This window comes from Macrotis lagotis, chromosome 1 (genome assembly GCF_037893015.1).
Source record: "Macrotis lagotis isolate mMagLag1 chromosome 1, bilby.v1.9.chrom.fasta, whole genome shotgun sequence".
Lineage (NCBI taxonomy): Eukaryota > Metazoa > Chordata > Mammalia > Peramelemorphia > Peramelidae > Macrotis > Macrotis lagotis.
In genome coordinates this window covers 667,869,780-667,884,014 of record NC_133658.1, presented here as the reverse complement: position 1 = coordinate 667,884,014, position 14,235 = coordinate 667,869,780, and the positions used below count along the sequence as shown (strand labels likewise).

General features: G+C 34.0%; 1 protein-coding gene across 13 annotated transcripts in view; it reads left to right on the top strand.

Moving 5' to 3' along the window:
• GULP1 (GULP PTB domain containing engulfment adaptor 1) overlaps positions 1-14,235 on the top strand; it is a 454,164-nt gene that overhangs the window by 380,165 nt on the left and 59,764 nt on the right. For 10 of the 13 annotated variants that reach the window (XM_074215522.1, XM_074215521.1, XM_074215524.1 and 7 more), the window contains 2 exons: positions 4,779-4,850; positions 12,966-13,064. In XM_074215522.1, coding sequence (XP_074071623.1) covers positions 4,779-4,850; positions 12,966-13,064 — 171 coding nt within the window. Of the gene's footprint in view, positions 1-1,141; positions 2,145-4,778; positions 4,851-12,965; positions 13,065-14,235 lie in introns of those variants that run through there. The other 3 variants (XM_074215525.1, XM_074215529.1, XM_074215533.1) reach the window with 2 other exon arrangements.

Below are 14,235 nucleotides of genomic sequence, written 5' to 3'. Positions count from 1 at the left end.
AGTCTTTGTTTGCCAAAGGCAGTTAAGAACTTCTCTTTATTCTTACCTTCCCTAGGTTACTTTTGTCTTCAGCTCCTCTCTGCCCCTTTCTGGACTTTTTTTTTTTTGTTTGTGTTTGTTTTGTTCTTTCTCTGACCTTCCTCGCTCTCTCTTTGTGACCCTACTTGGGATTTTCTAGACATATACTTGAGTTTGTTAGGCATTTCCTTCTCCAGCTCATTTTTCAGATGAGGAAACTGAGGCAAACAGTGTTAAGTGATTTACTGGATAAAGACCACTCATACACTGATAAAAGCACTTCTAGTTCGATGTAGGATGCTGACACTTTGTTAGCATATTTTTCAGGAAGAGTAATTCCATGGAAAAGACAAAGTCAGACTTCCTATTGTGCCTTTTTGATATAAGAATAAATATTTATAATTCAAAATTGGGATTACTAGTAGACACATATCATATGTTAAGTCAATTCCTTGATATTTATTTAAAGGTTTGCTATGTGTTAGGCATTGTGCTAAAACCCTGGGGATATATAAAGGCAAAGATTCCCTCAAGAATCATACATTTTAAAGAGGGAAACTATGTAATCAACTTGAGCAACTGAGTGTTGCAAGGAAGTTACTTAACCCTTTTAATCTCAGTTTCCTCATCTGTAAAATAAGCTGGAGAAGGAAATGGCAAAGAAACTCCAGTATGTCAAGAAAAATCTCAAATAAAGTCACAAAAAATAGGACACAACTGAAATCAATTTAATAATAAGAATTTACAAGGTAAATGCAAAATACGTGAGAATAAGTTCATGAAGAGTTAGAATCAACTGAAAAACAACTTGAACAGCAGTGTTTGCAAGATGAAGCAAATAAGTTCATAAAGAGTTGGATAAAACTGAAAAATAATTGAATAACAACATTTACAGATAAATTCAAAATTCACAAAAAGTAAATAAGTTTATAAAGAGTTAGATATAACTAAACAATAACAACACTTACAATATAAATGCAGAATACATGAAAAGAAATTCAGGAGGGAAAGGCACCAGCAAATGGGAGTTGGAGAGGCATCGAGAAGAATGTAAGACTTGGACTGAGTTTTGACGGAAGCCAAGGAAACCAAAAAGGGGAGGTTAAAGTGGTGGGATGGGGGGGGGGAGAGAGGATTCCAAACCTAGGGACACCCAAGGCAAAGGTACAAAGACAAGAGATTGAATGTCATGCTAGAGGAACTGCATGCAGACCAATTGATGGATATTAGAGAGTTTATGGAAAGAAGTAAAGTGAATGAATACTGGAAAAGTGGAAAGGATCTAGATTATGAAGATTTTAAATGCAAAAATAGAGAAGTTTATATCTGAATCTGATAGATTAATGAAAAGAGACTTCAGACTGGGGGTACTTGATGCCTTCTAATCTAGGAAAGAGTTGATGAGGGTCTGAATGAGGGATGTGGATGTGTTACTAGAGAGAAGGGGATATAAGAGAGATGTGTTTGCATGAGGCTTTCTTAGGTGTGTAGAACCTCTCTGAGCTCACTGTCCTAACTTGCATTATCACTGTTAATCTGGGGTCCTCAGAAGTAAAGGAGAATGATTACTAGTTCTCCTCAGGATTCTAGGAATAACCTTGAAGGGCTGAGCTCCCCCTGATGTTCTTCCAATTATGAATGGACCTGTTGACTTTGTTAACTTTTACAAAGTTCTTGTCTGAGAAGAGTTAGCAACAATAGTAGTTTTAAAATATCGCTAATACGTACCCTTTCCCTGCCCATACAGAATCCCTTTCGAAAGTGTGCTCAAACCTCAAATACCAATTTAGAGAAAATGTGGCCAAGGGCAGAACCCCTGAATTCTGGCCATGGAAGTTCATTTTTCTCTTTGTAGAGATCTCATGACTTTCCCTTTGGATGAATCTCTCTAGAATTGGTGCTTTTCTATAGCTAATACTTCTCTGCATCATGAGAAGTCATGATCTCTGAAGTTGACACCATCAGTGGACTCTTAGGCTAATTGTGATTGCCATTGTAGCTTCTGATGGAATTCTGAAACTCACATTGCCTGGACACTTCCTTCCCAGAATTTCATTCATCTAATTATGAAAGAAGAAGCAACAAAAGAATCAGGCACCATGTGCCCAAGGACACATGATGACCAGGTAGGAAATAGAACATTTGCTTTCTTCCCAAAGAACTCAAACAGTAGCTCTGTGGCCATGTTAGATTTTCTGCTGTGAAGAATCACTCTTTGATCTGGGAATACAGGTGCAGAAAGAAAATAGAGATTTATTAAAAGAAGTTACAACACAAAGAAAAGTAATAGGAAATTTAAGAAGAGATTAAGGATAAATCTCCTGAATGGCAAATTAATCTTGGTTGGCCAGATGCCAGGCTCAGCAGAAGTCTGGAAAGAAAAGATTGAATCCCTTCTGAATTTCCTTAAAGTCCCCCTCAGGGTCCATTGGAAGAGGTGGTGACCTGGGAGTGGCCCTCATCCCTCATTGGAGAGTCCGCCTTTTGGGGAGGGGTTGAAGGGTCTCAGATTCTGGAATGGGTGGTTTCAGATGTTGTTTCCAGAGCCTGTGCAACCTAGCTGCCCCTTACCAAAAGAGAACTTGACCTAGGTTAAAGATGGTCAGGTCATAGTGTTTTGACAGAGAGATAAAGGAAGAAGGAAGATTTTTTTTTAACAGTGCAAACAATTTACAAAATTTATTTTCAATTGATTTCATTATTTCCCATGCCCATGATTCTCTGCATCAAATCTACTTTAGTATTCTACTTTAATTAATATCAAGGAAGATTGAATGATGATTCCTTTTGTTTGGAAACTAAGCAACATCTAAGTGATCTGTTCTTTTGGGTCCTCAGCAAATAGAAAATATTCCAACTTCACCAATCAATAGCTTGGTCAGCTCAGCTTGGAAATAGGCTTTCCAAAAATTTTACACTTAGTCACTTGGACTGGAACCAGGCATCCTTCAAGAACTTAGTCTTCATTGACCAATCAGTCAAGGAAGTCAAGGTAGTCAATGCTGTTCAAATTAATATTTTGACTTGTTTTGTATTATTTGGTAGACATTTGTGCTTTGCAAATGGCACTTTGAGTGAAGAACAAAGAAATATAGTGTTGTGAATGAAGCTACATTGTCATGTATTCTTGCAACCTTCTTGGTCTAGAGAATTCAACTCATAGGAGTAAGAATTTGTTCCCTGACAGTGCCATAATGAACTTGTTACATGAAGGTGCCTTGAATGGGCTTTGGCAATAATTAATACTGTCTTACCTTCTTTTGTTCTTTCTTAATGAAGTAGAAATGAGAATATAAAATTCTATGTGTGAATTTGTAGAAAATAAAGATTAAAATATTAATTCCATCTCTTTTCATACTTTTTTATTCTTATATCTGTTCATTTTTCAAAATTTTATCTCATAGAAGAATATGACTTAAAATTCAGCAAGGCTAATATAATGTCAATATTTAGGAGATATAGACTCTTGTTTAGAGGTTTTTTTAACGTACTCTAATCACTGACATGTATTCAGAAATCATAATAGTTTGTATGCATATAACATTAACATTTTCATTTTTATAAATTTCTCCTCATTTGATAAAGCTCTTTGGATGAGTAAGCTATTCACCAGCACCACCCCTTCATAGTGATTTTCAAAGAATCTGATAAACCTAAACCATTGTGATTGAGTTATCTTAATTTTCATGCTAAAAGTGTAATGTGTAGCAAAGATTTTAAAGACAATTTCAAAGGATATTAAATTTTGATTAACTGATTTCAACTCTTGTTTTTAAAATGCTCCATGATGATACTTTTTAAACCTGCAAGAGTATTCTCTGATAATTTTAGAGACAGAAGATTACAATTTGTTACAAGTCAGATGTCAAAAATCATTTTGTAGTTAAGGCCATAATTTGGTTAAAACAATACTTAGAAGTTTGAAAAGATTATTATATGTTGTTGAAATTTTAAACTGAAGTGTTATGATTAAAAGAAGGCTTCAGGGGCAGCTAGGCGGTGCAGTGAATAGATCACTGGCCCTGGAGTCAGGAGTACCCGAGTTCAAATCCAGTCTCAGACACTTATTAATTACCTAGCTGTGTGGCCTTGGGCAAGCCACTTAACCCCATTGCCTTGCCAAAAATAAACAAACAAACAAACCTAAAAAGAAAGCTTTAACTCTTTAATAATCACTAGATTTTTATCTTAGGAAACTCATTTATTTGGCACTAATATAATAATCTTATAAAATATCTCCCAACTTTGACACATAATGATTGTAGAACCTAAGGCAAGTCATTTAACCCCTTAGTGTTTTAGTATAAATTCTTTAAGATTTTGTTGGAGATCAGGTGCTGATCTGCATTGAGAGATGGAGTTTCCTCATTTTAGAATTCCACATATCAATGAAATCATGGTGTAATCTCTTTTTCTATCCCTAATGCAATAACTTTAGCACTTCCTTTTTATATTTAATTTCTGGTCTGGAATTTTTTTGAGGAGAGGCTTATGGGTGCAGTGGGTTGTGGGGGTTTTTGGGGGGGTTGCTTTGGTAAATGAATTTTATTTTATTCTTGAATAGAAGAAAAAGTACCCAACTAACAAATTAAATATTTTCAATTCTAAGTTACAATGCAGGAATTTTTAAAAGTCATTCATTTCCCTTAGAATTTGAATAAGATTTAGTTTTGTCTAGTTTTCAAATCATATTTTGAAAATTTGCATTGCAAAGTGATTCAATCCTATGTGACTCATGTCTCACAGATGATAATTTTCAGTTTCTTGGCAGTACGGAAGTGGAACAGCCCAAAGGTACCGAAGTTGTGAGAGATGCGGTTAGAAAATTAAAGGTAGGGAACTCAATTCACCCTGGAGGGCATAAAGCACTTCAGGTATTTTCACATATTAAGACTTTGATGGATAGAAATACATTGCATGACTAATGTTGAGGCATTTGCAGCTTTAACTCATTAAGAGAAGCCATCCTTGTACAAATATCACCAGATGTTCTTGTTATTCCTCCAAATGCTCAAGGAAGCTTCTTGTAGTGTTTGATGGGAGGTGGAGGATAAGCACACATATGTCATTCATTATAGTCGTAGGTAAAACTTAATGATTTTAAATACTTTGCCTTTTTTTTTAGTCTTTTATGACTATTTTATAAACAACTGTGAAGTTAGTCTGGACCATTAATGCTCAAGGACAGAAGGAATGCTAACCTAACCCCCTTTAACAGTCGACTCTTGGCCTAATTAGGCATCTACCATCGAGCTCCAAGAACAACTCAAGAGCATGATGTAGACAAATTGCATCTGTACCCCTTCCCAAAATTCCTCTCCTTCCGCCCCACCCGCCCCTGCAGAAGTTGGGCTTCTAGTTTTCTTCTAGACTATATGTTTCATAAATTGTTAGATTATTCACCAAGACTCTAGAAGAAAATACATTTTAAAGAACTATTTTGGAAGAAAGGCAAATCCCAAAGATATCTGAGTCATCAAGCATAGGAAGGTCTGGCAATCTATATGAGCAGTCATTAGAAACTGTTCATTTTACAATTCCCTGATGCTAAAACTTTAGTTACATAGCAGAACTGGCAACTTAATAGGAAACCCCACCCACCATTTTTTGGCAGGATTCCCCCCTAGAAATTTTTTACATAATACACTGCACTGAGGATATTTCCTCAAACAGTACCCCACCTCAAAAAAAAAAAAACTCACTGGGATTTTTTTAATTTGAAAAGCCCCACCCTTCAGAATGTTTCTTTTCAAAGGTTTTATGTCTTTTTAAAATAACTTTTTCCTTACACACTTTGGGAATTGGGTTTTGATATAGTATGGCATGTTATTTGTGAAGTGTTTCAGTGAGCTTGACCAAATTTTAAAAATTCTCTTGCAAACCCACTTCAAACTCCTCGAGGAATAAAACCACCTCATTTTATTTAATTTGGCATTAAAAAAAAATCAATTGAGATAGTTTCCATGGGGGGGGGTAATTGGATAAGGGCTATCTCAAGATTTCACTGCTAAATGCAAGATATATATATATATATATATATATATATATATGTTAATAATAAAGATCAGAACTATCAAATATTTGAAGTGGAGAAAGAAGTAGAATTGTTTATTTTCAGGGACAAGAGGAAGTGGACAGTGTTATATCTGTAGGGCCATACATCCCTTAAAACTAACCTCTTGAGAATTTGGTTGATAGTTTTATGTTTATTTAGAAAAAAATAAGAGACTACTTCATTCCAGTTTATAATATTAATCCTAAAGATAGAGAAAGTTCTGGGGCAGCTAAGTGGCACAGTGGATAGAGCACCAGCTCTGGAGTCAGGAGGATCTGAGATGAATCAGCCTCAGTGTGACCTTGGGCAAGTCACTCAATCCTATTATCTTGCAAAAGCAAACAAAAAAGATAAAGTTCTGGTCTTAGCGTGACCAAATATTTCCAGACATTTGAAGATAGTATAACTTTTCAGTGACTTATTGCAAACTTTAAAGGTTCATGATATTTTCAGAAGACCTAGATATATAGCTTAGTTCTCCTATTTACTGCTAATGTGACCTTGAACAAGTCACTCTGCCTCTTTGGACCTCAGTTTCTTCATATGTAAAACCAGAGATTTTAACTAGATGATCTCTAAAGTTCCATCTAGTTCTAAATCCTATAATCTATGTCTTATAGATGAGAATCATAAAGTTTAACTGAGAATCCATAAACTTGTAAGAAGCGAACAATGAAATCTTATTCATTGATGCCCTTTTAAGAATTGTATATTCCTTTTTAGTTTCCAACAAGTTTTTTTAATTCAAACTTACATTAGTTAGAATTTATAAGTATTTATGATATTAATTTTTATAATTTTTTTATATTTTAGTTATTTTACTCATTAAACAAAAAAATATTTTTAAAAGATAAAAAAAAAACAAGAAACTACTAAGGAATGTCATGGAAGTTAAATGGTTTATAAGGATTAATGTTTTATGAAATTTTCTTAGTAATGTGAAATAAAAAACCATCAAATATAGGCAGATGTGGATATATAGTTTTTTTAAAAAAATCTATTCTTAATAAGTAGTTTTTTGTTTATTTAAATGTAATTTAAAATAAGAATTTGACTAGTTATCTGCTTCCCATTAGAAAAACTTGTTTTTCATATAGCTAAATTTCAGTTAAATTAATTTGGTATCAGACTCCCCCAACTAAAAAACTTCAAGAATTGTGGGGTTCCTATGGTCTTTACATATCCCAGTGACCCCACCCTACTCTTCCTTTGGCTTGTTGCAGAAAGGTTGCTCTGGTGGCCAGCAGGTGGCGCCAGTGCTCCATTGCAAAAATAAGGAGTTTGGTGAAATGATGGTCTGTTTACACCTCCCCCACTTCAGTCTCCTGCCCATTCTTTTGACATAAGCATTCTGCTTTGAGTGGGTGTGTGTACTTACATCTGCCAGGGCTTAGGAGTTTGATATCCATCATTTTGTCATGGCTCCAACTGTTTGTACTTTATTTGCTCCACAGTCAGGCCATAGCTTTACTTGCTCGCTGCTATGTCATTGTGTTGGATTCTGGATTAAATGAATAACTGCATAGTTAAGCTCAAAAAAGAGCCAGGGACTAAAAATAATTGAGTCATAAAATGTTGTGTAGTGAATTCTTAGCATCGTTAATATGTAATATGATTCAGGCTCTTAAAGATGCTCAAAAGACTGTTTCTTGATGTCTTTCATGGTCCATTGTTGATGGATCTGAGTTAGTGAAAAATCAGACTTTTACACTGTCTCGAAAATTGCCTTTAGTTTTCCATTATTCTCCCAGACTTTTTTGGTTTGTATAATTCTTGGATGAATTCTTTAAAAAGAAATCATGGTAGTAAATACATTTTCCTCAAAGCAAGCAAGCATATGGATGTTAACTTTCAGATGAATTTTGATCTGCTATTTTAAAAGACATAGAAAAATTCTAAACATATTTAGACAAATTTGTGCTTGAATGAATGAAATTAGAATGACTTAAACTTTTATACATTGAAATTATGCCTCTTCCAGAGCAATCACTAAATGCCGGGAATTTAGTTTCTTGTTTGAATGTATTTCTGCCTGAAATTTAGAATCTTGGGATAATAATTAAACTTTTAGAGGTTATCTGGTTCACTTCCTTTAATTTAAAAACATGGGAAAGTCTGGGAGCTTAAATGACTTTCTGAAAGTCAAAAAAATATTACGTATCAAACCTAGATTTGAACATATAGACTATTACTTTAACCAAAAATATTTTAAAGGTTTTATGTTTTAAGGTTATGAACACCTATTTATGGTACATATGTTTGGATGTGAGGTATTAATGCTCCCAGATTTTTCTTGGATATAATTGGATATAACTTGATTGTAACTATAAAATCTCTACAGATTAAAAAATTGAGCAAAGCAATGAAAGTTTATGCAATAATACTAATAATTCAAATTTAAATTCACAAGATCAAAGATCACAAGATCAAAGTCTCCTTTTCCAACACCCTAAATCTTCAGGAAAACTGAAGTGTAGTGGGATTAACTTATCCAAGTCTACACATGAATACTTTCAAGTTTCCAAAGTGCTTTAATAAATTATCTAATAAGATCCAGAATTCTTTAAATGTTTTTGACCCTTTTAGCAATCTGGTGAAACTTATGGACCCCTTCTCAAAATGTTGGTGGCCTCAGTTTGTAATGAAAGTAAATGATACTTTTTTTTTTTTTAGGTTTTTGCAAGGCAAATGGGGTTAAGTGCCCAAGGCCACACAGGTAATAATTAAGTGTTTGAGGTCACATTTGAACTCAGGACCTCCTGACTCCAGGACTGGAGCTCTATCTACTGTGCCACCTAACTGCCTTGATCATAAACTTTCTGTCTCAGTTTCCTCCTCTATAAAATGAAGAGGCTAAAATAGACAGTCCTTTTCAAGAATGTCAGCAATCCTAATATGAAACAGAAAACAATTGGGTGAAACCAATTAATTTGTTATACATTCCACTACCTGAGTTCAGAAAAAGGGGAAAACCAACTAAGTAGATAAATTTAATTACAGTGACTGTTCTATTGTCAACTTCTTAGAAACTGCAAAAGGTTGCCCAATGACTTGCCAAGGGCACTGTAATGCTTACGACTTGAAATATAAAAGGAGCTTCCTGAGTTTTTGCTCCCCCCCCCCCCCCCCGCCCCCTTTTCTCTCTAGGAAATAGTTCATTAGAATAACCCTGAAGAGCAGTGCTTAAAATATCTATAAAATGGGGCAGCTAGGTGGTACAGTGGATAGAGCACTGGCCCTGGAGTCAGGAGTACCTGAGTTCAAATCTGACCTCAAACACTTAATAATTACCTAGCTGTGTGGCCTTGGGCAAGCCATTTAACCCCATTACCTTGCAAAAAAGAAAAAGAAAACCTAAAATATCTATAAAATCCCAATTGTCTTCATTGTGTCAGTATAGGAAGTGAAAATCATAAAGAAAAGAAAAACCAATCTACATTCTTTGGGAAGGATTTTGGCACCAATACAGATAAAAGTTCTACCCTGGAATAATACCAAGGATCTTACAGAAAAATCTCCTTCAAACCAGCTAAATAATTGTGGGTATTTTAGAGGTGCTCCATCCAAAAAGTACTTTGGCCAATCATTCATTACACCAGACAGTCTGCAAGGAAAAAAAAAATCAAACCACTTCAAATGGAAAACAAAGTAAAAACAAAACCCAACAATCCACCCTCTGTTCTCCAATCCCCCAACAAGGGCTTCTAGAGTCTAAGGGACAAGTTGCTCACCCCAACTTTTCCATCTATTAACCTGAGTGACTGTGGACAATTTCCTTCCCCTCTCTAAGCTTAAATGTCTTCAGTATAATTTTTTTTGGGTGGGGAGGGTAAGTATGCTAGATGATTTTTAGGATGCCTTTCAGCTCCAATCCTCAATTTTGTAATTTGAGTATATTATTACATAATGAAGTTAACAATGAGCAAGGCTAATTGGGCACACAATCAGACTGAAACTTATTTTCAGATTTTTACTATAAAATGAATAATAAATTAAAATTAAAGTTATATGAGCATAGTAAAAGAGCATGACATAGTGACTAGAGAATGTCCTTTCCAATGAACTACACTCTAAATAGGGAAAAAAAGAAAAAGACAGACAATTGTTGTGAGAGTGTTTGTATGTATATATGTGTACACACACACACACACACACACACACACACACACACACACACACACACAATAGAGTGTTGAGCCTGGAGTTAATTTCAAATGTAACCAAAGACCTCTATTTGCTTCTGGTTCTTTGTTGATAAAATGGTGATAATAATAGTGCATATCTCCCAGGGCTATTGTGAGGATCAAATGAGATAATAATTGTAAAGGACTTCTTAACATAGTACATAGTAAACCTATATAAATGACAGTTACTTTAGTGTTTCTGTTATTATAATTATTATTATAATTATTGTTATTTTTCTAAGACTGTAAGTTGCAGGGCATGTATCTCCTTGTTGGGTAAAAGAAATTTCTGTACCCAAGAATTCCAAGGTCACCAAGTTCCCAGGTTCAACATCTAGACTTAAACCAATTACCAGGAGATCTTTAGAAGAAGAGACAGTATGATATCATGGTCAGAGAGATCTCCTGGGAGTTGGGAAGACCTGGAATCTGAGTTTTGCCTCTGAAATTTCCTTCGTGGGAGACCTTAGACAAATAACCTCACAGAGTCCCAGGAGAATGTGCAGATTTGTATTGTTGAGGCAGTTCCTTAACAGGAGTTCCCTACACTGATGAAATCAGTGATTTGTTCCATGAAAAAAAGGAAAAAAAAGGCTTTTCTATAGACTCTGTAAAGGAGTAAAAGCTTCTTCCCCTTAATAGTATTCTTTCTGTCTATAGTAAAAGATGCAGCTAGGAGTTGAAGCTGGGTCTAGAGTCAGGAAGACTCATCTTGATGAGTCAATCCAGCCTTAGACTCTAGCTGGGTGGTCCTAAGCAAACCATGTCACCTTATTTGGCTCAGTTTCCTCATCTGTAAAATGAACTTGAGAAAGAAATGGTGAACCACTCAAGTATTTTTGACAAGAACACTCAAATGGGATCAAGAAGTGTCTGACAAGATTTGAAAAAAAGTACTGAAAAATAATAAAGACATTCAAAACATAAAAAACTTGATTTTTTTAATAATAGAAAAGAACAGATTTGAACCTGTGCTTACTATCTTGATGAAAAATAAGGAATACTAATTGATAGTTTTGGAGCATTGGAATGTAAACAATACTAGTGATTTTTGAAATTTTTTTCTTTAATTCAACTGCCATTATCAATTTCAAAATTTTATAAAATGTCCCATATTTGCAGGGTTTAATAACAACAAAAATGCCTTATCAATTTTATTATTCATATATACGTATCACTTTACAGTTTCAAAAGCATTTTCTACCAAAATATTAGGGTCACAAATAGTTAAGTATTTTCAAAATTTTGCTAATAAGGAAACTAAGGCTTAATAAGATTAAGTGACTTCCTTGTAGTTATGGGTTCATAGAATCATAGTTTTAGTATAAGAACAGAATCTCATAAACCATGTAGTCTTTAACCATCTCATTTTACAGATAAAGAAAGAATATAATAAGGAATAATAAGTGACACTTGTTAAAGGTATCTAACCTGGGATTCAAACCCCATTCTCTTTACTTCCAAGTTCAGAACTCTTTCCATTACAGTATTAGATGAGTCAGGGGATTGAGGAGAATGAAAATCAACACTGTTAATTCTTAATAAAATTCGTTCTGAATAGCCCAAATTCAGTAGATCACATTACCTAAATGTTTAACCTAAGCCATAATGGTATTAATTTCTCTCCTCTTCCCTTTCACTCTAGCTATGTTCTGTTTTATTTAGTGAGGAAGGGTGGTTGACACAAAAGACTTGGCATTTTCTTCCTGATTTTCCCCCTAAAAAAACAAGTTGCTACCCTCCTTAATAGTAAAAAATGTCAATGTGTTTTTTCCTTATGCAGTGAATATCTGATGATTGATAGGAACAAAGAGATTAAAAGTCATAGAAAACTATATTGATCATTTTCACTTCTCATTCTGAATATTAAGAAAAAACTTCTTAGTTATATAGTTTTCTTGTATGTATTGTGGGAATAATGATAATAATTGCTTCCTGGGAGTTTGAAGCATTTTTTGTGAAGTATAAGAAATTTAAGAGACATAGTTTCTGGGCAATCAATCATTTTATTAATCATACTAGCATATAATTAACAAAAGGCATCAATAACCTCTTAAATGGCAAAGACTCCTCATGGAACTCATTCAATGCTTATATGCCCTTTAAGAGTGGGTGTTCCTGAGGATAGCAAGCAATTCTAAATTGATTAGCAGTGAGAGGAATGATTATCATAATCAGAGGTTGACCTATTCTAATGAACGTGATGAATGTGATTTTGATTATATTATTTACTTTTAAACCACCTCCTCACTTCTTAAGCAATCTAGACAAGTCCCCTACCCATACTTGCCTGAGTGGAACACAATGTGTCATAATTCATCTTAGATTAAATTCTTTGTAAGATTTTCTATTTGGATAGGGCAAAAACTTCATCTAGCTAAGATGGGCTAGGTGGTATACATTTTTGTGAAAAATCAAAGATCTTTCCAAAAATTTGGTACTTAATAATCACCTTCAATCATTTATCAATTGAGAAATGATTCAATCAGAGATGGGAATGTTTTGCATGAGCATCATTTCTTTCATTTCAATCTGTAATGTAAAATAAGAAAAATGATTATTACTTGTTTGTATTTAGGTACATTAAAGACTTTAAAAAAGATTTAAAAAACACAGAAATTACTGATCTGAAATGTTTAAATGTTGTTGTTTTGACTCCTTTAAAAATAGAAATAAAATGGTTTTCAATACTTTACTTTTGATTTTAGTTTGCAAGACATATCAAGAAATCTGAAGGCCAGAAAACTCCTAAAGTTGAATTACAAATATCAATTTATGGGGTAAAAATTCTAGAACCCAAAACAAAGGTAAGAAGCTTTAAGTATTCAAAATTGTCTAAGAAGGGCTATCATATTACTTATATTGACTTTACTTGCCTTATTGACTTATATTGATTTATTTTTACATTGATATTATAGTGTTCTCTCTCCTATATTATACACTTTAAACTGATCCCTGTACTTTACACTATATCTAACAACAAAAAGTTTTTGCCTGCATTGTTTCCTATTCCAGGGAGCTCTCTTCTCTACCTTCTAGTGCTTTTCTGATTCCTTCATATACTAGCAATTTTCTCTCTGTAATTTATATTTTTTGAAAATAAATTTTATTTAGTTCTCCTGTGTATATTTGTTTTCCCTTCCTTGATAGAGTGTAAAGCCCTTGAGAGGAAAAAACAAAAACTGGTTTCTTTTCTGTCTTTCTGGTCCTAGAGTTTAATGTATTCATTACACATTGCCTTGCAGACAGAAAACACTTCATAAATTTTTGTTGGTTTGAGTTTTAATTGATTATATCCTTTTCATGGTTTGCCACTTGTTTTAGTCCTATAGTCAAAAGAATGAATACTTCTACCATAATTTTCCTAGCTAATTTTTATTTATTTCCTTTGATTTCAAAATGCAAACAGTAAAGTTTCAGCACATGATCATTCCTGAATGTATTAGATTTTATAATTGAAGAATTTTCTGTCTTATATTGTTCAGGGAACCTGGAGGCCAAGCCTTTGGAATGTTCAAAAATAATTTTCTGCAAAAATCTAGAATTACAAGTAACCAACTTTTGACTTCTGGATTTTTAGATCTTTCAGTCTTCATATAACATTCTAGATTATTTTAAAATCAAATAAAATTTCTATTGTTACTTTTTGAATAGCTGTTAGTTTATTTGGGCCTTCACAGGTAGCGTAGACTCACTTTACTGGAGCTGGACTTAGTGTAGACATTCAGTTGGTTTTAGTCATATTTCTACTCTCAACTACCAGAAGAGCTACTCAAAAGAAATGAGAAATGTGCATATACAGAGAATCCACTCCAGGTGATCCCATGGCCTATTTGTGCCTGACCTGTGCCAGGGGATTTTGAGTTCATATTTCTCTAATCAGCCAAAATCAGACACACTCTAACTCTAACATAGTGATGTCATTATTGTCCTTTTTGAGAAAAGACAACAACCATCCAACCAAACACCCAACTAAAA